This window comes from Oryctolagus cuniculus, chromosome 21, assembly GCF_051225735.1.
Source record: "Oryctolagus cuniculus isolate XC-2025 breed Fujian yellow rabbit chromosome 21, ASM5122573v1, whole genome shotgun sequence".
In the NCBI taxonomy this organism is placed as follows: domain Eukaryota; kingdom Metazoa; phylum Chordata; class Mammalia; order Lagomorpha; family Leporidae; genus Oryctolagus; species Oryctolagus cuniculus.
Window position 1 is genome coordinate 23,903,300 of NC_142887.1, and position 22,720 is coordinate 23,926,019.

The 22,720-nt window shown below is 52.1% G+C and overlaps 1 protein-coding gene across 4 annotated transcripts in view; it reads left to right on the forward strand.

Moving 5' to 3' along the window:
- The window catches only part of MYO18B (myosin XVIIIB), a 258,865-nt gene that overhangs the window by 214,558 nt on the left and 21,587 nt on the right, over positions 1–22,720 (forward strand). For 2 of the 4 annotated variants that reach the window (XM_089322921.1, XM_089322922.1), the window contains exons 40-41: positions 11,070–11,200; positions 21,767–21,811. In XM_089322921.1, the coding sequence (XP_089179047.1) occupies positions 11,070–11,200; positions 21,767–21,811 (176 nt within the window). The remainder of the gene's footprint in view (positions 1–11,069; positions 11,201–21,766; positions 21,812–22,720) is intronic. The other 2 variants (XM_089322923.1, XM_089322924.1) reach the window with 1 other exon arrangement.

Below are 22,720 nucleotides of genomic sequence, written 5' to 3' on the forward strand. Positions count from 1 at the left end.
GGGCCCTGCACCCGCATGGGAGACCAGGAGGAAGCACCTGGCTCCTGGCTTTGGATCGGTGCAGCGCGCTGGCTGTAGCGGCTATTTGGGGAGTGAACCAATGGAAGGAAGAACTTTTTCTGTCTATCTCACTGTCTAACTCTGCCTGTCAAAAAATTAAATATCTCCAGGGGTGAGGGTTTGGCACAGGGGTTAGGATGCTGGTTAAGACTCTCACATCCTATATCAGAGTGCCTGGGTTCTGCTCCCAGCTCCAGCCCCTGATTCCAGCTTCTTGCCAGTGCAGATCCTAAGAGGCTGCAGGAGATGATTCAAGCCTTTGGGTTTCTGCCATCCACGTGGGAGAGCTGGACTGAGGTGCCAGCTGCCAGCATCAGCCCCAGGCAGTGCAGCCATTTGGGCAGTGCGCCAGCAGATTGGAGCTCTCTGCCTGTCTCTGTGTCTCTTTTTGCTTCTTGCAAACAGCCAGTGAGGATCTGAGGCCCCCAGGCAGCAGCCACGCTGGTGATTTTTCTTGGGTAGGGCTGACTGGTGTCAGTCAAGCCTTCAGACAACTGCTGGCCCGGCAGATGTCCTGGCTATGGTGTCTTGAGCGACCCTGTGTTTGCTTGCTGTGGTCTCTGCTACCAGGAACCACAACCCTCCAAACAGCACACATGTTATTCTTCCAGAGTTCAGAGTTCCAAAAGCAGCGGTCTTGGGGATTAAAAACCAGGGTGTCAGCAGAATGGCTTCCGTGTGGGGGCCCCAAGGAGATAACCCTTTGGTCGCTCTACCTGAGTACCCAACACAGGTCACTCAGGAAGGGAAGAGGCTGTTCCGGTGCACGGCTTGGGAGATTCACAGTCTAGGTTTGGACAGGTGCCACTGGGGAGGCTGGAGGATGGCAGTCATCAATTGTGGGTAGGAAGAACCATCTCACGGCAACCCAGGAAACAGAGAGAGAGACAGGGCCCAGCTCTGCTTTGATAACCAAGCCTCGTGCGAGAACTGCTCTCCAAAGGTGTGCCGCCAGTAGCCCAAGGACCTGAGCACCTGCTAAACACCAGAGTTGCATCAAGTCTCCACCCTCCCAGTGGTCATTAGCTTCCGACCTTGGGGTAGAGTTCAGAAGCAAATCCCTCTCAAACCAGAGCACGGCCCCGGCCCCCCGGAGCTTCCAGAACCAGCGGCGTTTCTCCACCGTGGCTGGGTCCCGGCAGTCTCTGCCCTGTCACGTGGTGCTGCTCTCTCCCCTCCAGGAACTCTCGGAAGAACTCTCGTGGTTATACCGAGGGCCCACCCGGGAAATGCAGGTCCATCTCCGTCTCTCAAGATCCCTAACTTAGTCGTATTGCAAGACGCCTTTGGTCAGGTGAACTGACACACTGATCTCCCCCAGAGTGAGGACCCGGGCATCCTGGTGTGCTTTCTGCAGCCTAGCCAACACCTTGAGCCAGCACCACAGCATAAACCACTGCTAAAGTCTCAGTCTATAAAGACCACGAGAGGCCATACGTGCTGCTTGGTATCTCAGAACACTGGGGGTTGAGGCAATTTGTAATGAAGCAGTAAGTAACTACTAAGGAGAAAGGATGTGTAATCCAGCCCTTGGTTCTATAAGCACTTGAAACCTCATAATTCTGGATGTCCTATAACTTTTCCTCAAAACATACACAAAGAAAAATGTGCAAATTGTGTAAGCAGATAGTTTGATGAATTCTTTTTTTTAAAAGATTATTTGAAAGGCACAGTGATGGAGAGAGGGAAAGAGGGGGAGGGAAGAGAGAGAGAGAGAGAGAGAGAGATGTCTTCAATCCCCTCGTTTACTCTCCAAATGGCCGCAATGGCCACAGCTAGTCCAGGCCTGGAGCTCCTTCCAGGTCTCCCACGTGGGTGGGAGGGGCCCGAGGACTTGGGTCATCTTCTGCTACTTTCCCAGGTGCATTAGCAGGTGGCTGGGTTGGAAGCAGCATAGCCAAGACTCAAAGCAGCACTCCAGTGGGATGCCAGTGTTGCAGGCAGCAGCCTAGTTCACTGTGCCACCATGCAGGCCCCAGCTTGATGAATTCTTACAGACCAAAAACACCACCGTGTCTTTGACTCCCGGGTTGATCCTGGGTGTATTTGTGCTCCACCCCTGGGACGTGCCTGTTCCTCTCGGATCCATTCTTACCCCTCCTCTGTTCTGTGAAAATGAAGGAGACGGTGGTGTTTCCTGGTTTTCTTGGCTTCCAGAAGGTTCATCCAATGAAAGACAAAGGGAGGAGAGAGGCTACAAGATCTCCCCCTCTCTGGCACTGTTTCAGGCATCCCTGGAAACAGGTGTGATTAATGCTACTTCCCAATAAGTACTCCCCTCCTCCATGAAGCCAGCTCTGCCCAGGGAGCCCTGTTGCAGCCTCATGTCCCACCAGACAGCCCCTCTAGCTGACTTTGCCTTCCAGCCGTCCATCGGCAGAGCCTCTGTGAGGTTTCAGACCTCTGCAGGCAGCTCGACTTTCCCATCACCTGGGTAACCGATTCCCTGCGTTGCATTTTTGCTTGAACTGCCCAGAGGAGTTCTATTTCCCCAGCCGACACAGGCTCCTTCCAGGCATTGTATAAAACCCTCTGGCTTCAGCAAAAAAAAAAAAAAAAAAAAAAAGGAACAGATTCTTTGACTTCCATTTCCGCACAACAAGGCTGTCGTCACTCCACATTACCTGCACCCTTCCTGTAATGTAAGTCATTACTCAGGAAGAGAGAGATGGGAGCCTTGCTGCTGAGCACGCGCGTGCCAGGTGTGTGCTATTTTTACATGACAACCTTTGTTTCCGGTGACAACCTTCTGTCAGGGACTAACAGTGCCGCTCTCACAGATGAGGTGCTGAGAGGAACGATTAGGAACTCGTCAGAAATCACGCAGCCGCTTCCAGGGTTCGTGTGCTCTGACGCCAGCACCGCTCCTGCTCCTTGCCGTGTTGTGTTAGCAGTTTGCATCCCGCTCCTTCCCCAGTCAAGTTCAAGGTCTCTCTTTAGGCGTAATTAGCTTCAGCTTTACTCAGTTCCCAGCAACATTCATCAGGTTTTTTTTAAAAGACTGATATATTTGCAAGAGTGACGGAGGGACAGAGAGAGCAAGAGACAGAGATACACACACACAGAGAGAGAGAGAGAGAGAGACACTTCCATCCACTGGTTCACTCCCTAAATGGCCACAGTGATCAGGGCTGAGCCAAGCTGAAGCCAGGAGCTTCATCTGGGTTTCCCACATGGGTGACAGGGGCACAAACACTTGGGGCATCTTCTGCTTTTCCCAGGGCATTAGCAGGGAGCTGGGTCAGAAGTGGAGCAGCTGGGACTCGAACCAGCACCCATGTGGGATGCTGGCGTCACAGGTGGAGGCTTATCCCACTACACCACAATGCCAGCCCCTTTTTGTCAGTTTTCAAGGAGACGTAAACAATAATAGGGAAGTCTCTCAACTTGCAATGGCCAATGAATCCACCGCAAGTTGGAGACAGTGTGCAACAAAAATGCATCGATTCAGCCTAAGCTCCTGGACGTCACAGTTCAGCTGTGCAGCTCGCCGTGGGAGCATCTGTTGTTCTCCTCTTGTGATCGCAGGGCTGATGGGGAGCCAGACTCAATGCCACCGCCCAGTTTCACAAGAGAGGACCTAGCCCAGGCTCAAAATTCACTGTGCAGTGTCTATTGAGTGTGTATCACTTTCACATCATCACAAAGTCCAAAAGTCAGAAGTTGAACTGTCGTAAGTCTTGGGGTGTCTGGAAGTGTCTTCTTGGAGGATTCAGAAGGCATCTCTGGGAAGATTGCCACCGTGAAAGGTGTGGCAGAGTTGGGGCTTCTGGTTGATGTTGGCAGCCCCTGGGTGGAGTGCTTGGCTTAGCAGTTCAGAGAATGGACTCTGGCCCCTGACTGCCTGGGTCTGTGCAGTGATCAGTTAGACAAGCCTGCCCCATGCGAAGAAAAGGGCAGGAGTTCTCAGGCACTTGCTGATCCTCAGCTTCCATGTGCTGGCGCCGTCCAGCTGCGTGACTCTGGGATGGGTTAGGATGTGAAGATGATTCGTCTGCACCAAAACTAGGGTTAGCCATGCTGCTCAGAGAAAGTGTTGAGAGGTAGTGGGGCTGTTAGATCAGGTCTTCAGGAAGAATTCCTGGGGCTGGTGTCGTGACGCAGTAGGTTAATCCTCCACCTGTGGCACTGGCAGCCTGTGTGGGCACTGGTTCGAGTCCCAGCTGCTCCTCTTCTGATCCAGCTCTCTGCTATGGCCTGGGAAAGCAGTGGAAGATGGCCCAAGTGCTTGTGCCCCTGCACCTGCGTGGGAGACCTGGAAGAAGCTCCTGGCTCCTGGCTTCGGATCAGCTCAGCTCTGGCTGTTGCAGACATCTGGGGAGTGAACCAGCAGATGCAAGACCTCTCTCTCTCTGTCTTTGCCTCTCTCTGTAACTCTGTCTTTCAAATAATAAAATAATCTTTTTTAAAAACCCACAGAAATCAGTACACACTTTAGATTTTCTTTTTTAAAAAAAGAAATTACTTATATGAAATTACTTATATGAAAGTCAGAGAGAGAGGAAGAGACAGAGAGATTGTCCATCCGCTGGTTCACTTCCAAGATGGCTTCAATGGCCAGGGCTGAGCCAGGCTGAAGCCAGGAGCCAGGGGCTTCATCCAGGCCTCCCATGTGAATGGCAGAGGCCCAAGCACTTGGGCCATCTTATGCTTTCCCCAGACTGTTAGCAGAAAGCTGGATCTGAAGCTGAGCAGCCAGAACATGAACTAGCAGCCATACGGGATGACAGTGGGCTTTACCCACTACCTCTGCAATGGCGGCCCCCACTTTAGGTATTGGAAGAGCCACCTAACCCTTTCGGAAATGAGACTGACCATCGCCTGCTGGTGGCTCGTGCCACCAACTTGCCTTTACCAGGACACACATCATGGGGCTGTGTTTTCTCCTGGAGCCTTGTTTTTCTCAAGCAGGTGACCTTTGGGTCATTTGAATGAAGCAATGCCAATTCCCCAGAACCTTTCTTTCTGGACGACTCCCTCAGTTCCAGAGATGTAGGCAACTTTGGAGGAAAGCAGGAACTATCCGAGTTACAGAGGGAAAGGTCTCTGGGCTGGAGCCAGAAATCTGGGCTTAGCTCTAGCTCTTATATTTTTTTTTAAGATTTATTTATTTTATTTGAAAGGCAGAGCAAGGGAGAAGGGGAGAGAAAGGGGGAGACAGATCATCCATCCACTGATTCACTCCTCAAATGCTTGCTACAACCTGGGCTGGACCAGGCTGAAGGCAGGAGCCTGGAACTCCATTTGGGTCTCCCACATGGGTGTCGGGGCCCAAGCACTTGGGCCATCTTCTGTTGCTTTCCAGGCACTTCAGCAGGGAACTGGATTGGAAGCAGAGCAGCCAGGACTGGAACCGAGGCTCTGATATGGGATGCTGGTGTTGCAGGCTCAACCTGCTGTACACAAAATTGGCCCCCCTCTAGATCATTTCATGGCTGTGTGTCCCTAGGCAAGTGAGTTAACTTCTCTGAGCCCTGGTCTCCTCATCGGTGCAGTGGGGATAACGAGGCTGCTAAGGCTGCCTCTGGCACTGAGCAGGTGGACAGGCGATTGTTGCCATGTACGAGAGACAACGTCATATTTTTTAGCTTTCTGGTTGTAAAACTAATTCCCATTTTTTTTTTTTGCAGAAAATCTGGAGAATTGTAAAAAAAAAAAAAACAATAAAAATTGCCTGCTGGCTCATCATCACATAGGAATAATAACCATGGCTGCCACTCTGTTGAGATATTCCCCAAGGTCCTTTTTATGTGTTGCTATAGTGCTTGATTCAGAGGGTTCTTAGAGAGATGAAGTGAGGTAGGCTATTTTAAGCACTTAAGAGAATGCCAGTGCATGTGAGAAATGTAAACAAACATAGTCATTGGTTAATTAGCCCGATACACATTTATTAGGTGTGTTCAATATCAATTAAGCACGTGAACACATTTAGGTTGTTTCCTTACAGGTTCGGGAGTGTTTGAGGTGGTCTGATCTGTACTGGCACACGTGGTCTTAACCGTGGAAGCCTATGTGGCTCCAGAGGCAGCCTGCAGAGCCCGGGGAACCAACATATAAGGGTCCCGGGGGTCTGCAGGCGGGAGAGGCTCCTGCGAAGAGTGAGATGCTCCGGGCAGGGAGCGTAAACCACAAGCAGTTTGAAATATCAGCCTCTAATTGCGCGTCCCGAGAGATCACTGTCATTTCAGTCATTCATTACTGCATGAACTGCTTCCCCCATGGGCAGCGCTCTGCAGTAATGACCCACGTGTGTGGGGGGTGGGGGTGTCCTGGGACTTTGCCAGAAGATCCTGATTCTCCATCAGTGTGCATTTCATCTACACACTGAATGCTGTTGTCCTCTGTACACACAGTGCCATGGTGGGAGTTTTGTCAGTGGAGCTAAATCACACCTAAGAGACTGGTTCACCCCTCCCTCCTTCCTCCTTTTCCTTTCCTCTCTTCCTTCCTCTGCCTCTCTCTCTCCCTCTCCCTCCCCCTCTCCCTCCCCCTCCCCCTCTCCCTCTCCCTCTCCCTCTTCCCCTTTCTTGGACAGAGAGACTATGTATACCCCCAGGTGGTTTGCTCTTCATATGCTCACATCAGCTGAAGCAGGGCCTGCCTCAAGTTGGAGCTGGGAACCGGGAACTCAACCCAAGTCTCCTCTGTGGGTGGCAGGGACGCAAGTACTTGGGGCACCACTGCTGCCTTCCGGGGTCCACGTTAGCAGGAAGCTGAAATAGGAGCAGAGCAGGGACTTGCACCCAGGCAGTCCAAGGGGGGATGGGAGGCAGTGGCAAGCAGCATGGTAACCGGGATGCTAAGTGCCTACCCCACCCCCATGATGTGTACTTTCTGTGCACAGTGAATGTGTGCTACCCTTGGCCCTCATTCATTCACAACTAACAGTCATACAAGAACATTGTCCATTCCATCCCACAGTGCCTCTCGGTGCCTGCCATGTTCCAGACACAGCAATCCAGATAGATTCTCTTCCTTCCAACAGGGCAAGGGCCAAGGAAGTGAGGACCTCATCCACATGCCCTGTGCCCTAGGTCAGCCCTGGCACATTTAGCCACTCAACAGACGCCCACTGAATGAATGTACATGTGAATGAACAGTGTACATGTGTATTACATGTACTAGCACACGTGTATGTTGTGTGCCGATTACTCTGGGCTCATGGTCTGTTTCTTAGTGAGTTTTAGATCTGTCTGCACATCTAGATACCTATAACTGAATAGGTTTAGATCCCACTTGTCTCCCATTCCCCCAACTTCTGTGTGCTCCCACTTTTTAGAGAGAGCTAACTACGGAGAGGTCCAAGCTCTCACCTGGCCCCCAAACACAACCACTTGCGAGGAGCAGCCCTGAGCCCATCCCCAGCACCCCGGTCAGATGCCATCCTGGCTTCCAGTCCACTCGCTTCCTGTTGTCTGGAGGGAGGGCAAGGCCTGGTGCCCAGGCCTGAGAGGAGGAGCCTCCCTTATACCCCTCCCCCCCATGTGTCTCCACGGGCTGTGGCTGGGTTCCAGGTTGTTCTGCCCCCAGGGTGCCACGTTGTTTGGCCCAAGGTCCTGACCTGAGTGATCAGCAGACTCTGGCTTTCAAGCTGAAGCAGGAAAGACTTGCCAATTGCTGTTACACAGATGCTGAATTTCCCAGATGCCTCTCCTGAGGGTGTTCCTGCTAGGTTTCCAGGATGGACACAGCGAGTAAGGGGGCCGGGCAGAGGGCAGAGGGCAAGGGGTAGTCCTCAAGCCTCATCCATGGTTTGCTTGCTGTCAGCTCTTGTCTTCCTGTCCGGCTCATGCATCCTGTCTGCTGCCCTGTGTTTCTGTCCACCTCTTCCCTCTGTGGGGCTGTGAGGAAGCTCTGGAAGCAGCGTCCTGCCCACCACCCCCCTTATTCTCTGGGTGGCCTTGGCAAGTCTCCCGAGGGACCTGGGGACGATGTTGCCCTTTCTCTCTGCATTCTCTTCTGAGACATAAATGCTAGCAGTGCTGGTCGAGGCCCCTTGCTCTGCCACACGCATCTGCCACTTGCCCCAGTCCTACCCCTGCCCCAGTTTGACCCATGAGGCAGCTGAAGGTCACACAGCAAGGGAGCAGCAGAATTGGAATTCAAACCCAGGCAGCCTGACTCCACAGCCCACTTTAACCTCCATGAGACGATGAACCTGGTATACTCCTCTGTGCACCTGCTTAATCCCAGCCCAGCCCCCCAGCCCCCGAGTCAGAGTGCCTGCCTTTGTCCCTCTCCTGCCTCCACCAGGAGGCTCCCCGAGGAATGAGGCTGCAGACCCTCACTGCCTCCTGCATGACCAAGGTTCGCCCAGGCAGAGCTGGCCGGGGACAGCTGAGCTGTGTTCTTGTATCCCTGCACGTGTGGCCTAAAGGGTTCTCACTTGAGACCCAAGGCCTGATGTTCACCCCAGCCTCGTGGTCTCCCAGCTACGTAACCTCAGACAGGTGACTTCACGCCTCTAGCCCTCACCTTCCTCGTCTCTAAAGGGGACACTCACTCCACCGATGTTTATGGAAGCCAGTGGCCACCACAGCCCAGACATGTGGACATCTGATCGGATCTAAGGTGGAAATGCAGACTCCTCTGCCCCTGTTCCTTACAAAATCTTCTGGGAGAGGGTGGCGGATTCCCCACTAGGCAGGCGAGCTTTGGCCAGTGTCGCTGGTCAGGGGCCATCATTCTGCTAGGTGCATCTACGAGCTGATGCCGTGGTGGCCTGGGGCGAGCACTCTGTCCATGGCCCCTGGTGTCCTTGATTTCTTCTGACAGCCCACTGGCCTCCAGCCCGGGGCTCCTGCCTCAGGAAGTCTCTCACCTGTCAGGACCCAGCCAGGGCTTTCACAGCTGGCAACTTCAATCAACTACAGTGCACTGCCAGCCCCTTCCCACGCCGCCTCTGCTTCCCGGGACACGGCCGCTGCTCGCCTCCCCCGCAGCTCGCGCCTCGGGCGGGCTCGCTGCCTCTCTCTCTCTCTGTCTCTCCCTCTTTAAGAAGAAAGACTGCACATCACTGGAAAGGCATAGACTTAAAGTAACATGAATGGACAAGCCGGTCTGCCCAGGAGAGCTGAGTGTGTCCCTCTCATGGGGAACAGCCATGGTCTGCGGTGACCTCCCTGAGGATGTCCACAGTTAAAAAAAAAATCATCTCAGGTTGAGAGATGAGCAATTCAGGGTCATTCAGCCAGCGAATTCCATGGGAGCTGGGAATTGCATTCGGAGGTAGCCTTAAACCCTCATGTCCACCCCCATCTGCTGGTATACGTATGTTCCTTTAAACTGCGGAACACTACACAGCCATAAAAAAGGAATGAGATCCTGTCTTTTGTGACAGTGTGGATGCAGCTGGAAACCGGTACGCTTACCGAGATGAGCCAGTCCCCAAAAGCTAAATATCATGTGTGTTCTATGTCGTGTGGTAGTTGACACAGAATACAAAACAATGCATGGGTGTGAAATGGACATGATGCGATTTGACTGTTGGTTTTAGCCCTTCTTTGTACTCCTGCTCCATTGTGGTCTTTCTGCTTTTTACTTATTGAACATTGTGGCTAGTGCTGCATTATACAGTGGACTGAAAAAAATGTTTTTGCAAAAATTAAAGAAAAGAAAAGGAAGGAGGGGGATTGAGGGAGGGAGGGGAGTGTGGTTGTTTTAGAATTGTACCCATGAAATACATGAAATCTGTTCTCTTTGTATTAATCACATGCATTTTGAAAAAAAGTAAAAAGCCATAGCATTCCAGTAATACCCTTTGCATAACAGAAAAATCCCATCCACTAGCCCGCTATGCCCCATTCATAAATATCCCGTGCTCTGCAAATGCTTCTCCAGGTGTGGCTGTGCTCGTCTCTTGCACAGGGTTGGGCACCAAATCCCCTGTTCTCTTCTGCTGTGTCACCCTATTTCTCCGAAGAGCCCCACACTGCAGTCATCTGTATTTCTGATGTCAATAATCCTTCCTGTAGCATCAGAGGGACACGCCGGGTTTTCCTGACCCACTCCCTGTTCCTGGGTAATGCTGGGAATCCTAGCTTCTCCATGCCATTGGCAGCTCTGTCCCACGCATCCATGGGTGCAGGGCTGTGTTCTGCCATTTGACTTAGCAGCCTAAGGAATAATTCCCAGGAGATGGGATTCCCGGTTTAGCCCAGGGTTTCTAACTCAGCAGAATTGACAGTTTTTTGGTGGGGCTGGTACACTGCCTTGTAGGATTGTCCCCCAAAGTGGAGAGGATCAAAAGTGTCCCCAGACATTGCCAAATGTCTTTGGGGTGTCGAGTCACTTGCTGTTGACAATTGCCACATTTAAGGGGGGCGGGGAGTGAAATCGGTTGCCAACAGAAGTCAGAGATTTTTCCCAAGAGTCAGCAATGAGAATGAGCGCTGAGAGGGAGTCAGGTGCCCTGAGCTCATCTGCTAACACGTTGCTTGTTCCTTGCCTGTGAGACGGGGCAATAATTGGAATGCACCTGCCAGGCTTGTTAGGTCATGAACTTGTGCTGGCCCCAGAAAGCATTCTACAAACTCCCGTTGTCCCTGTCTGCTCCGCTGGAAGCCCTGCTGGGTCTCCCATCTTTGTCTTTGCTGCCACCGAGGACAGAAAGGCGGAGGCGTCTGGGTGACTGAGTTGAAAGAACGCTGTCTTTATTCTGCTCTGCCTCCACCCTGCTGCCCCAGATCCGTCCCCGACCTCTGTGGCCCTTCTCTGTTTGTGGACTGAGAGCCCTCATTGTACCCGGAAGTGTGCTGCATAGCTCTGGGGTCCGACCCAGTGGGCGCAGCACCCCCTGAATGGATGGGTCAGCCCCGCATCCCCCCTGGTCATGACCCAGAGGCTCCCAAGCACCCAGTGCATCCTCCATCTTGTGGAGGAGCACCTGAGGGTCCACTGGGTCTCATGGAGGACTCAGCTTGCAGATGGGTGCTTGGAGAACGTCAGCGAGCTCATGGGTGGGTCGAGTTCCTCCCTCAGCCAATGCCTGCTTGTGTCCCTGTATCCAGGAGAAGTACGTGGAGGAGCTGGCGGCCGTGAGGCAGACCCTGCAGACAGACCTGGAGACGTCCATCCGGAGGATCGCTGACCTCCAGGCAGCCTTGGAAGAGGTGGCTTCCAGTGACAGTGACACGGAGAGGTAACCTGCAGGCGGCCAGGCGGGGCTGGGCACAGCCAGGGGGAGCTCTGCAGTCTTCAGTGCATCTGGGGACCACGTGGGTGGGGGACCCGAGGGCACCGAGGAGTTGGAGGGTCCCTGGTTTGCTCAGGACGGAAGGCGCTACCCCACCAGTGTTGAAACTTCCCCTTGCCTGGCTCACCACACCTCAGTTGAGGCCACGTGGCTGGGCAAGTTGCATGCCCGATACGGGTCTCATTGCCTCATCCGTAAGCAGACAAAATCATATTAGGAGGCACGTGACATTGTCATGATTCAACCATTTTTTGACCTACAGATTGGAAGTTTCAAATATTCAGCCTACTACCTCCCTCGGAGGGCTGTTAAATGGTTCATAGGTGAACATCACTTAGAACCCAGCTAGGGAGGATACATGGAAATGAGTGTGAGCTTATACCAAACAATGCAGCAATGTTTTACAAAGCCAACAGCTGATTCCGGGATGCAAGGTCAGTGAGACCAGGCAAGCAAGTTCAGTGTCAGGCCTTCTTGCCTTTCTTAGAAGATGGATCAGCTGCTTTCTGTCATCTCCTCTCCAGCCCCAGGCTGCCACAGGCCACAGGAAGGCTGCTCAGCTGCAAGGAGCTTGAGGTGTCGCAGCTGGGCACCCAGGTGCAGGCTGCCCCTTGCAGATGGCCCGGGCAGTCTGTCCCCAGGAGCTGCCTCGGTAGCCTTGACTGGTGGCTTCTCTGGGAACCACAACTGCACATGTTGCTACAGCTCCTGTACCCCCTGTCCTAGTCTCTAAAGCAAAGTCAGGGCAGTGGAAAAGACATTCTCCGTGCGTACCCTGCAGTGTGGGTCCTGCAGGTGCAGTGCCCTCCCAGTGCCCACAGGCTGCCCCTACATATGCCTGGGCAGGCTGCCCTGGGGACCAGCCCTTCTTGGTCTTCCTCTCTTGGATGTTGGTCCCTGGTGGAGCCAGGACGTCAGTGGTGAGCAGGCCTCTGTGTTTCCACAGGAAAATCCTCACCTCCGAGGAGCTCAGGGTCACACAGAGTCAGAACCCAGGTCTGCGGAGTTTCTGGACCAGACTTTCACCACTCACACCCTCTCTGAAGTTAACCTTATTTTTTTCTTTTAATGAACACACAATCATTACAGATATTTATGGTGGGCACGGTGATACTTCAATGCTGTATACAATTTGCGTTGATCAAATAGAATTCCATTTCCTTATTATTCTTTGGATGCTTTGAGTGTCTCCCTTTTAGTTCTTCACAAACTACATAATACATAATTGTGAACTGTAGTCACCCCCCGTGCTGTGGAACACCAGAACCTATTCCTCACACCTTTTAAAAAACTATTTTTGTTTGAAAGCAAGATAGAGACAGAGGGTGAGACAGAGATCTTCCATCTGCTTGTTGACTCCTCAAATGCCTGCAACAGCCAAGGCTAGGGCAGGTCAAAGCCAGGACCAAGGAATCCAATATGGGTCCCCCATGTGGGAGGCGGGCTCCCAAGTACTTGAACCATCATCTGTTGCCTCCCAGGGTGCACATTAGCAGGAAGCTTGAATTGGGTGTGGAAGCTGGAACCAGAACCCAGGCACTCCGATACGGGCTGTGGGCATCCCAAGTGGCATTGTAACCTCTGTACCAGATGCCCGCCCCCCTTATTCCTCTTATCCAATGGCATTTTAGTATCCATTATCCAACTTCCTCCTAGTTCCTCTCCTCTCCCCTTCGCAGCCTCTAGTAGTCACTATTCTACTCTCTTCTACCTTGGCCATTGAGCAGATTGCTTGAACCATTTGCACTTGCATAGCAAAAGATGGTTTTTCTAATAAACCATAAAAGGTTAGAAAAGCAAACTTGGGAAGAGGCAAGAGGGTCAATACTTGGAGGTGTCAGCAGCAGGCTGAGCAAAAGTTGTGATAAGAAATCAGGAAGATGGCCGACGCTGTGGCTCACTAGGCTAATCCTCCACCTTGTGGCGCCGGCACACTGGGTTCTAGTCCCGGTCGGGGCACCGGATTCTGTCCCGGTTGCCCCTCTTCCAGGCCAGCTCTCTGCTGTGGCCAGGGAGTGCAGTGGAGGATGGCCCAAGTACTTGGGCCCTGCACCCCATGGGAAACCAGGATAAGTACCTGGCTCCTGCCATCGGATCAGTGCGGTGTGCCAGCCGCAGCACGTTGGCCGCAGCCGCCATTGGAGGGTGAACCAATGGCAAAATGAAGACCTTTCTCTCTGTCTCTCTCTCTCACTGTCCACTCTGCCTGTCAAAAAGAAAGAAAGAAAGAAAGAAAGAAAGAAAGAAAGAAAGAAAGAAAGAAAGAAAGAAAGAAAGAAAGAGAGAGAGAAAGAAAGAAACCAGGAAGAGACTTCTCATAGAGCAGTGGGAGGGGAGAGATGGGAGATGGTGGGAGGAGGGTGATGTCCGGGTGGTGAGACAGCTCTCTAGTCTGCTCGGGTCTGGGGGAGGGGGGGGCTGGATCCTTTCCAGTCTCGATAGGACCTTGTCCTCACCTCATCTTTCTAACAAATTGTTATTTTCACTGTATTTGAGAGGCAGCAGGTGGCTGGGGAGGTAGAGAAAACTTCTATCAACTGTGTCACTATGGAGATGCTTGCAACAGCCAGTGCTGGGCCAAGCAGAAGCAAGGAGCCTGAGACTCAATCTAGGTCCTTAGTGGGGTGGTAGGGACCCAAATACTTGAGTCACCACCTCCTGCCTCCCAGGGACTGCATTAGCACAAAGCTGGGATCAAAAGCAGAGCCACAATTCCAGTGAGACGCTCAGGAATGAGATGTGGGCATCTCTGCTGGCAGCTCAATGGGTGCACCAAACGCCCCTTACCCCCACCTTCATCTTAGCGGAAGATCCCTTGTTCACTCTGCATTCCAGGTAGTAAAATTCCTCCTCTGTTTTGGCCCACTCATTCTGAGTTGCGGGAGGAATCCGATCTGGTCCCCAGCCCTCCATCCACCTTCTCATGAGCCTACTTGCCGGCCCCCAGCTTAATTTCCAGTTAGGAGTTCCACAGTTCACTTCTGCCCGAGCCTGAGCAGGTGATTCCAGCTCCCTGAGCCTAAAGTCATTGCACCGCTTAGAGGAGTTAGAAGTCAGGAACCGTGGCTTATAAATCACAGGTGCTCAGCAGCCAGCTAGTGCATGCATTCATTGACTTGACAAAAGTCTTACCTGGCCCCTGGCCCCTCCCAGACACTGTGCTCGGTGCTGACGTCATTCCACTTGCCCCTTGTTATCATTATGCTCCATTACAGGTGAAGAGAGATTGTGTAACTTGCCCAAAGTTAGGCAGAAGTTGGCGTTCAGAGCTGCACCTGGAGCCCAGGAGTGGAATTGCTGGGAAGAGAGAGGGAGGAGTCAGCAGTGGCCCTGCCCTCGTGGAAGCTGCATTCTAAATTTAGGAAGCAGTTGCGTCTGTACACACACATGCATACATATTTGCATCCGTGTGCAGGAATAAAATGAACACACTGACAAAACACAGAACCCAAGCAGAGTTACGGACGCTGAGAACACAGTGCTGGGTTGACAGACACAGCCTCTTCCAGAGGAAGGCACTGGGAAGGGCACTTGAGTGAGAGGATGCAGCCAGCCCTGGGGAGATGTGGGGAAGCAGGAGTGAGGGCAGAGAGCAGATGTTCTATGAAGTGAGAGAGGGTCAGGGTCATGTCAGGGAGGGAGAAGCCGCTCTCTTTCTCCATCCCACCCTCCCACCTTTCTGTTCTCTGGAAATGACCCATGAAACCCCCACAGAGACACCTCTTAAAGACATCCCTTACAGTGCTCCAGGACCCCAGGCAGGAGGGGGCTCCAGTGCAGTGTGGAGACAGCAGAGTATTCAGCCAACTGTGGGGTCTTCTTGGCATGGGTCCGAAGTCCATGACCCAGGCTGGTTCTTTAACATTTCCTGATTCTCAGCAGTGCGAGGCCTTGCAACTCGGAGCTGAGCCTGAGACTGGCACAGATTTCCATAATATCTCAAGATTGGGCAGACAGCGAGCAGATGGCCCATAAAGAAGTTTCATCCCATTTCAAAGAATTCCTATTGTACAAACCATGTTCTCTGATCCTGGTGCAATTAACTTGGTTATCAACAATTTTTTTAAAAAATGCAGATGTATTGCTACATTTTGAGTCTGCTATCCAGAGCAGAGTCCCCAGCTGCAGTCCCAACAGCCACCCTGGTTTCTGCCTCACGCTGCTGGCTCCACACTGCACTCTGCTTTCCGTTGTCCCATCACTTGGGGTGAGCGGTTTGCATTGGCACCTAAGGGATTGGTCGGAGGCACTTCTCCAAGCTGAGCCTTCGATCAGGATTCAAACCCACCCTGGGCAGGGAGGGCAGGTGCTAAGGTTCTCTGAGAACCTTGCTCACATTGTAAAAAGCCACATTTCCCCAAGTCGGGAATTAAATCCTGAGCGTAACAGGCCTTCCAGGCTCCCACGTGGCTATGTGCTCAGAAAGGCAGACGGCCTGTGCGGCAGCACTGAAACGCGTGCCATCCAGCAGCAGGGCCCTGCGTTGGAACTGAGACCCTGGCGTCAACCTTCTTAGATTAATGGAGAAATGCCGTAAGCTGGTGCCTGGGGCCTGGAGCACACTCCTGACTCATGGGGGTTGGGGGGGCAGGCATCGGCCGACAGGAAGTCTCATCTCTTCCCAGCACAGGGTCTGCAGCTGCTCTGTCTGTCGCCTTGCCCGGGGGTTTGGGTGGGCTGGAGAGAGGTCAGTGGGTGACCTCTGACTTCTGAGTCAGCTGAGAGTACATTGGCTCCCCAGCTGGCCCAGTCTGACCTGAGTTCTTTGGCAGAGACCTGTGTCACTGAGCTGAGCGTAATTTGGACGTTTTCCAACATTCGGCCTTTTATAACCTGGCTACAACTAGGCTGCAGTAGGACAAGTAGAATTATCGTGCTCTAACTAAAGATTGTGGCTGCCCCCGAGGCCATAGGTATGAAGTCCCCTGATGCACCCTAGGAGCGACTTTGGAACGGCCAACAGCCCTCTTCCTACAGCTCTTGTATCTTCTAGTTTGGCCCCAGGGGTAATGAGTGTGTTCCAGGCCTGGAAGAATAACTGAAGCATCTCACCAGCCATCTAAGGAAGTTGACACTGCCGCCCAGGTTACAGGGACCCAGTGCAGGGTGGAACATGTTTAAATAATGCCGCACAAGTCAGCTGGGTGTCTGAGCACGTTTCTAAGCCAGGCTCCCAGGTAATGGGGGTTCCAAATGAAGTTCTCTACTTTGGCATTACAAGAAATCATATTTATAGCAATGTGAGGGTCCAACACAAAGTTTATGGGAAATGGCATCAAAAGATAAGTTTGTTTTGGTGCAAAAAAATTGAAATTGATGTAACTTTCTTTTTCATAATATGCACTTTGCATGAACTTTTGGAAGACCCCTTGTGGATGCTCTTTGTCATGGACTTTCTTTGTGCCAGGTGCTGCATAGACTACCTGTTTGTGTACATTGTCCTCACAATTTCCTGGAGCCCCTATGATGATCATTCCCAAGTTATAAATGAGAGCTTAGAGAAGTCAAGAGACCCCCCCCCCCACACACACACAGTAAGTGATGAGTCTTGGTTTGGTTTGCAGGCTGACCCCCATCATCCACACTTCTAGGGGTCAAGATCTGCACTCATGTCAAACATACCCCTACTGCCTCCTCTCCCTTGTCAAGCTCTCTGCTCTCTGCCCAGTAACTGGCCTCTTCTGAGGCTGACTTGTACGTCTGTCATAGTGACAAGGGGCCAAGAATGGGGTGCTACTTCCCAGGCAATATTTGCATTTAGACTGGAGTTGTCTGGCAGAGACTCACCCTCAAGAAATGCATCTGAAGACATTTAATCAATTATCATGCTCACCACCCAGGCTCCTGTTTACAAATTACTGGCACAAGTTCTTTTTTCAGAAGATCAAGGTGAGAGAAGGGACCACTGTTGCATATCAAGGGGTGAGTGTTTCTGTCCCAGCTGCACCACCCAGTGAATCAGCACCATGGACAGTGACTGGCCCTTCCTGGACCTCTGATTGGCTGCTCATCAGACTAGAACCAGTGGGGCCTTCTGTTTTTAGGACAGGAGGAACCACAGGGCACAAGCAGACAGGGACCTGCCTCGTGGAGTTCACGGCCCAGAGACTCTGTCTTCTTATGGTGAAACAGTGGATTTCACCACCTTTAAGTAGAATTTCTGTTTTTTTTTTGGGGGGGGTTAGATTTATTTATTTGAAAGGCAGAGTTCAGAGAAAGAGAGAGAGAGAGAGAGAGAGAGAGAGAGAAGAGGAGAGGAGAGGAGAGGAGAGGAGAGGAGAGGAGAGGAGAGGAGAGGAGAGGAGAGGAGAGGAGAGGTATCTTTCTTCTGCTGGTTCATTTCCCAAATGACTGCAATGGCTGGAACTGGGTCAATCCGAAACCAGGAGCCAGGAGCTTCTTCCAGGTCTCCCATATAGGTGGCAGGGGCCAGTGCATTAGCAGGAAGCTGGATTGGAAGCAGAGCAGCTGGGACTCGAACAGGTGCCCATGTGGGATGCCAGTACCTCACGTGGCAGCTTTACCTGCTACGTCATAGTGCTGGCCCCAGAATCTCTGTCTTTTTATCCCTGTACACACTCATAGAAAATTCTGGCTTAGGATTGAGTGCAGCCATCCCTTAACTGGACTGAGAGAGGAATATTTGGATCTGAGTCCCAAGTCCCTCTTCCTGACCCTTGGGTAGTACCCGTGGGGTCTCTCAGAACCCCAGGGCCCCCCACACCATGGTGTCCAAACTCCAGTACTTACCAGGAGCAAACATGTATGATGAGTCCAAACGCACCATAGTGATTCCTTCCACCCACTCTGTTTAATGCTTCTCAGGGGTAGGCGAAGCCAAAACTACCCCTACTTCTGCTGGGAAGCCCCTTTCCGCTGCCCTTCCCCCTGCATTTGCTCTAGACGCCTGACAGGGAAGGTGCTAGGGGCCTTCAGTGTTTTCTGATACAATAAACTTGGGGTGCGGGGCCAGCATGCTGTGTGGTGGGTCAAGCCACTGCTTGCTACCCTCGTCCTGGCTGCTTTGCTTCCGATCCATCTCTCTCCCTGCTAATCTGCCTGAGCAGGCAGTAGGTGATGGCCTGAGCACTTGGGCCCCTCCCACACATGTGGGTGACCTGGATGGAGTCTGGGCTCCCTACTTCAGCCTGACCCACCCACAGGCATTGTGTCCATTTGGGGAGTGAAGCAGTGGATGGAGGAACTAACTCTCTCTCTCTCTCTCTCTCTTTCAAATTAATTAATCTGTAATAAAAAGATTGGTTGTATTTCTCAGACATTCTCAACCCATTCTCTTTATTTTAAGTGTACTGTATTTTGTCGAGACGCCCCCCCCCCCCCGGCCCTGCCCCGAATGTCAGGGAGTGGGTGGTCCAAGCTGGACATCACCCTTGGTCTAGACACTGTTTAATCATTGGAACAAAATGGCCAACCACCTGGCAGGTGCTGACTTCTTACTGTGCCAAATTCAAGTTCACAGGCAGAAGCCACCAGTGCATGGGTGCTATGGAATGTGGGATTAATAAGCACCCTTCCCTACATCTTTTTTTTTTAAGACTTACTTATTTATTTTAAAGTTGGAGTTCCACAGAGAGAGAAAGAGAGGCAGAGAGAGAGAGAGAGAGAGAGAGAGAGAGAGAGAGAGAGAGGTCTTCCATCTGCTGGTTCACTCCCCAGATGGCCACAAATACTGGAGGTAGGCTCATCCAAAGCCAGGGGCCAGGAGCTTCTTCCAGGTCTCCCACACAGGTGCAGGGGCACAAGCACTTGGGCCATCTTCTACTGCTTTCCCAGGCCATAGCAGAGAGCTGGATCAGAAGAGGAGCAGCCAGGACTCGAACCAGTGCCCAAATGGGATGCTGGCACTGTAGGCGGCAGCTTTGCCCACTACACCACAGCACCGGCCCCACTTACATCTTTATATTTGTCCCCAGGACTGGTTCTTTCTCAGCACGATTGTCTTAGGAGGGGCTGATCACAATTGCAGATAAGCTTGTGTCCTCACAGGACTGACTCTTCAGGCTGTTTACTGTTTTTGATGGCGCCAAGCCTGCTGCCAGCATGTGTGTCACATAGATCATTGGCCAAGCAAACTCAGTTCCTCCGGTGCAGGTTGTAAACCAGCACAGAGATTAGCTGGTGTCAAAGATTCTGGGAAGAGCTGGAAGGCAAACCTCAAATGAAGACAGCTTAAATACAGGGACTGTTTGCAAAGGTGTGGGTGAGGTATAGGGAAGTCCTGTGGGTGGTGCAGCACCTATGAGCAAAAACTGTCCCCAGGTCAGAAGAGGAAAGGAGAGGGGACAGAGAGATGAGGGAGAGACACAGAGATGGGGAGATAAGGGAAGGAGGGGAGGGAGAGCGGGTAGAGAGGAAAAGAGGAGGAGGAAGAGAGAAAAGAGAAGGGAGAGGGAGGTGAATGGGCTATATGGGGGGGAGGCTGCCTGGGATCAGAACCAGCACAAGGAGATGCACAGAGAGAAATCAATGACTACTCTGCCTGCACTCACGTTCCTCCTCTCCAGTGGTCAGCTGAGTTCTGCACTGGATGAACCCAAGGGGGAAGCCGCGAGGGCAGGCAGCCCATTGGTGTGGACCGCGCAGATGAGCAGAATGGAGAGCAAGTGGGGAAGCTCCAAGAGGAGATGCCCAGCTTGGTTGGCCGTCACAAAGTGAATGGGTCCCCATGAGGGAGGCAAGAGCCCTTTCAGAAGGGAGCAGATCTGAATGTCGAGTCCACCCACAGAGGTTCATACTCACAGCGTCGGTAGGGTACACCAGGGATGAGAATGGACGCCATGGAGCAGGTTAAGCCACTGCTGGGGATGCCCAAATCCTATAGCAGAGCACCTGGTCAGGTTCAAGTCCCAGGCCCGCTTTTGATCCAGCTTCCCACTAATGTGCATGTGCTCTGGAGGCAGCCAGTGATGGTTCAAGTGCTTGTGTCTCTGCCACATGAGAGGCCTGGGTTTAGTTCCATCCTCCCGGCTCTGACCTGGCCTAACTCTAGCTGTTGCAGACAATGGGACGCTGGACCAGCAAATGGGAGGAAGGTTATCTATCTATCTCTCAAATAAAATAAAAATAAGCTTTGATTAGTTGTCGGGTGATAAGGACTTTCCTGAGTCTAGGTTTGAGGAAACATTGGTGTCTCATCAGACAGAGTATGTGAGGAAAGATTCCCAATGTAAATGAATGAGTATAATCATGTTTCTGTAAAACTTTTGTCATTTAAGGAAAAATGTTCCCAGATCCTTGGGATTAGGAATTAGGGCATGGACATCTTTGGGACCATTATTCTGCCTCCCGCAGGGTCATTCACCCGAGGTGCTTTGGTTCTGTTGCAGGGTCTCTTTAAAGAGTTTTGGGTCCTCTGGTCCCTTAGTTCTACTCTGCTCTGCGATTGTAGCGTAGACTCCTCACAAACAGCAAGCTTCACTTACAAACACGATGGTAGGCTCGATGAGACGCACGGCTGTAACTCACTGACCCCTCTTCTTTGGAACCACCAAGCATTTCATGAGAACTTGTGGTCTGGCCCGAGCCCTAGCCTGAGCCCTGGGGGATGTAGGCTGAGTAAGACACTTTCTTGGCTCATGAGGAGTGCCGAGGACACCGGCAAAGAGAAAGCCCCTGCGAACAACAGGTCCTTGAGGGTTGGGGGCCGCGAGCAGCAGGTGTATCCCTAGGAGGAGGAACCCAGGTCTTCCGGGGCAGACACTGCCCAAGCGCCAGCAGAGGAGAAAGCGGCCAGATCCCAGCTTTAGAATGACATCAGCAGCCTGAGGCTTGCGGTTTCACTGTCTGCACGCACACACTGGGCCATTGTACCCTGGCCGTGAATATGAGCTTAGCACCTCCTACAGGCCTGGGATTCCAAGCTGCAGGACCTTGGACAGGGTGTGTCCAATTCCTCATCTCTAAATTGAGACACGAGGTGCGAGTCAATGAAACTGTGTGTGTGCCATTATCTGTTAAGTGAAAGGATGCTCCCGAAAGATTAGCTGCTGTTGTCATTGGTGTCTGAGTTTCCCACAATGCTCTGGAAGCCACCCTGCCCCATGCCTAAGTTGCTGGCCTGAGAAAGGACATAAAGCAGAAGCCTTGTTTGTGGATGATAATGATGCTGTTAATAAGAGCAGTACGGGCTGTACTAAAACAAGAGTAGTGGTAATGGTTGCTGCCATTTAATTAGCACTGTGTGCCTGCCAGGAACCACATGGAGCTATTTACAGGGGTTAACTTACTGAGTCCACGCCACAGCTCCAGAGTCAGGGCCTCATTGCCAGCCACAGTCCAAAAAAAAAAAAAAAAAAAAAAAAAAAAAAAAGAAAGAAAGAAAAGAAAAAAGAAGGAAAGATGAGGCTCAGAGAAAGCGAGCAACTTTGCCTCTATCACGCAGCAGCAAAGGCGGGAGGTGGGACTCAAGCCCGAGCCTCTGCTGTTGGCAGCCACGTTCCCCAGGCCCTAGAGGCCCGCGTGTAACAGACTCTTTCCTGTGATTCCTTTTAGCGTCCAGACGGCAGTGGATTGTGGCGCTGGTGGCCAAAGAGAGCTGTAAGTTAACCGGGAGTGGACAGGAGCAGCTTACAGGGGTGAGCCCCGGGCTCTGTGTCCTGTTCACGCCCACTCGAGTGGCGTGAACATCAGCAGTGGCCATGGCAGCACGGAGCGCAGAGGGCCCAGAATGGAGCCCCTGTACACAGAGGCACCCGTGCCTTTGGGCCGCCTTCACCGGCTCACATCGCCCACGGGGGACGTTTTACAGACCTTTGTGTCCTGCAGGTTCCGTCCCTCACTGCCTGCTCCACGTGCAGGCCCTGCTTTCCACGCGGTCTGCGTCCTGATCTTTTAGGACCTCCACGCCTACGGTTTCCTTCTCCAGCCTCTGCACGGCACAGCCCTAACCCTGAAAGGAGGTGTCAGCTGCCACTCTCTGAGGCCTTCCTGCATGTCTCCCAGAAGTGCATCAAGGCTCAGTCCCTATGACCCTTAAGGCCTACCCACTGCCCTCCTGTTGCATCAGTAGTTGTTCACACACACACACGCACACACACGTTTATCTACTTTCTTTTATGGAGGAGGTATAGATAGATAGACGGCTGGATAGAGAGATTCTGCTAGACTGGAGCCTTGAGAATAGCGTCAGGGTTAAGTTCATTAATACAGCTGCCCCACCCATGCTAGCTGGCATAGAGGACCCTATCAACCAACCAACCATATATATAAATATTCTATATATTCTAATAGAGAGAGTGAAGATCTTCACACTAGACATATTCCTTGAACATACCATTTGCTACAAAATTCAGTGCCAGACTTTATACCCCCACACGGGGGAGGCCTTGATTTTTTTTTTTTTTTTGACAGGCAGAGTTAGACAGTGAGAAAGACAGAGAGAAAGGTCTTCCTTCCATTGGTTCACCCCCCAAATGGCCGCCATGCTGCGCGGATCCGTAGCCAGAG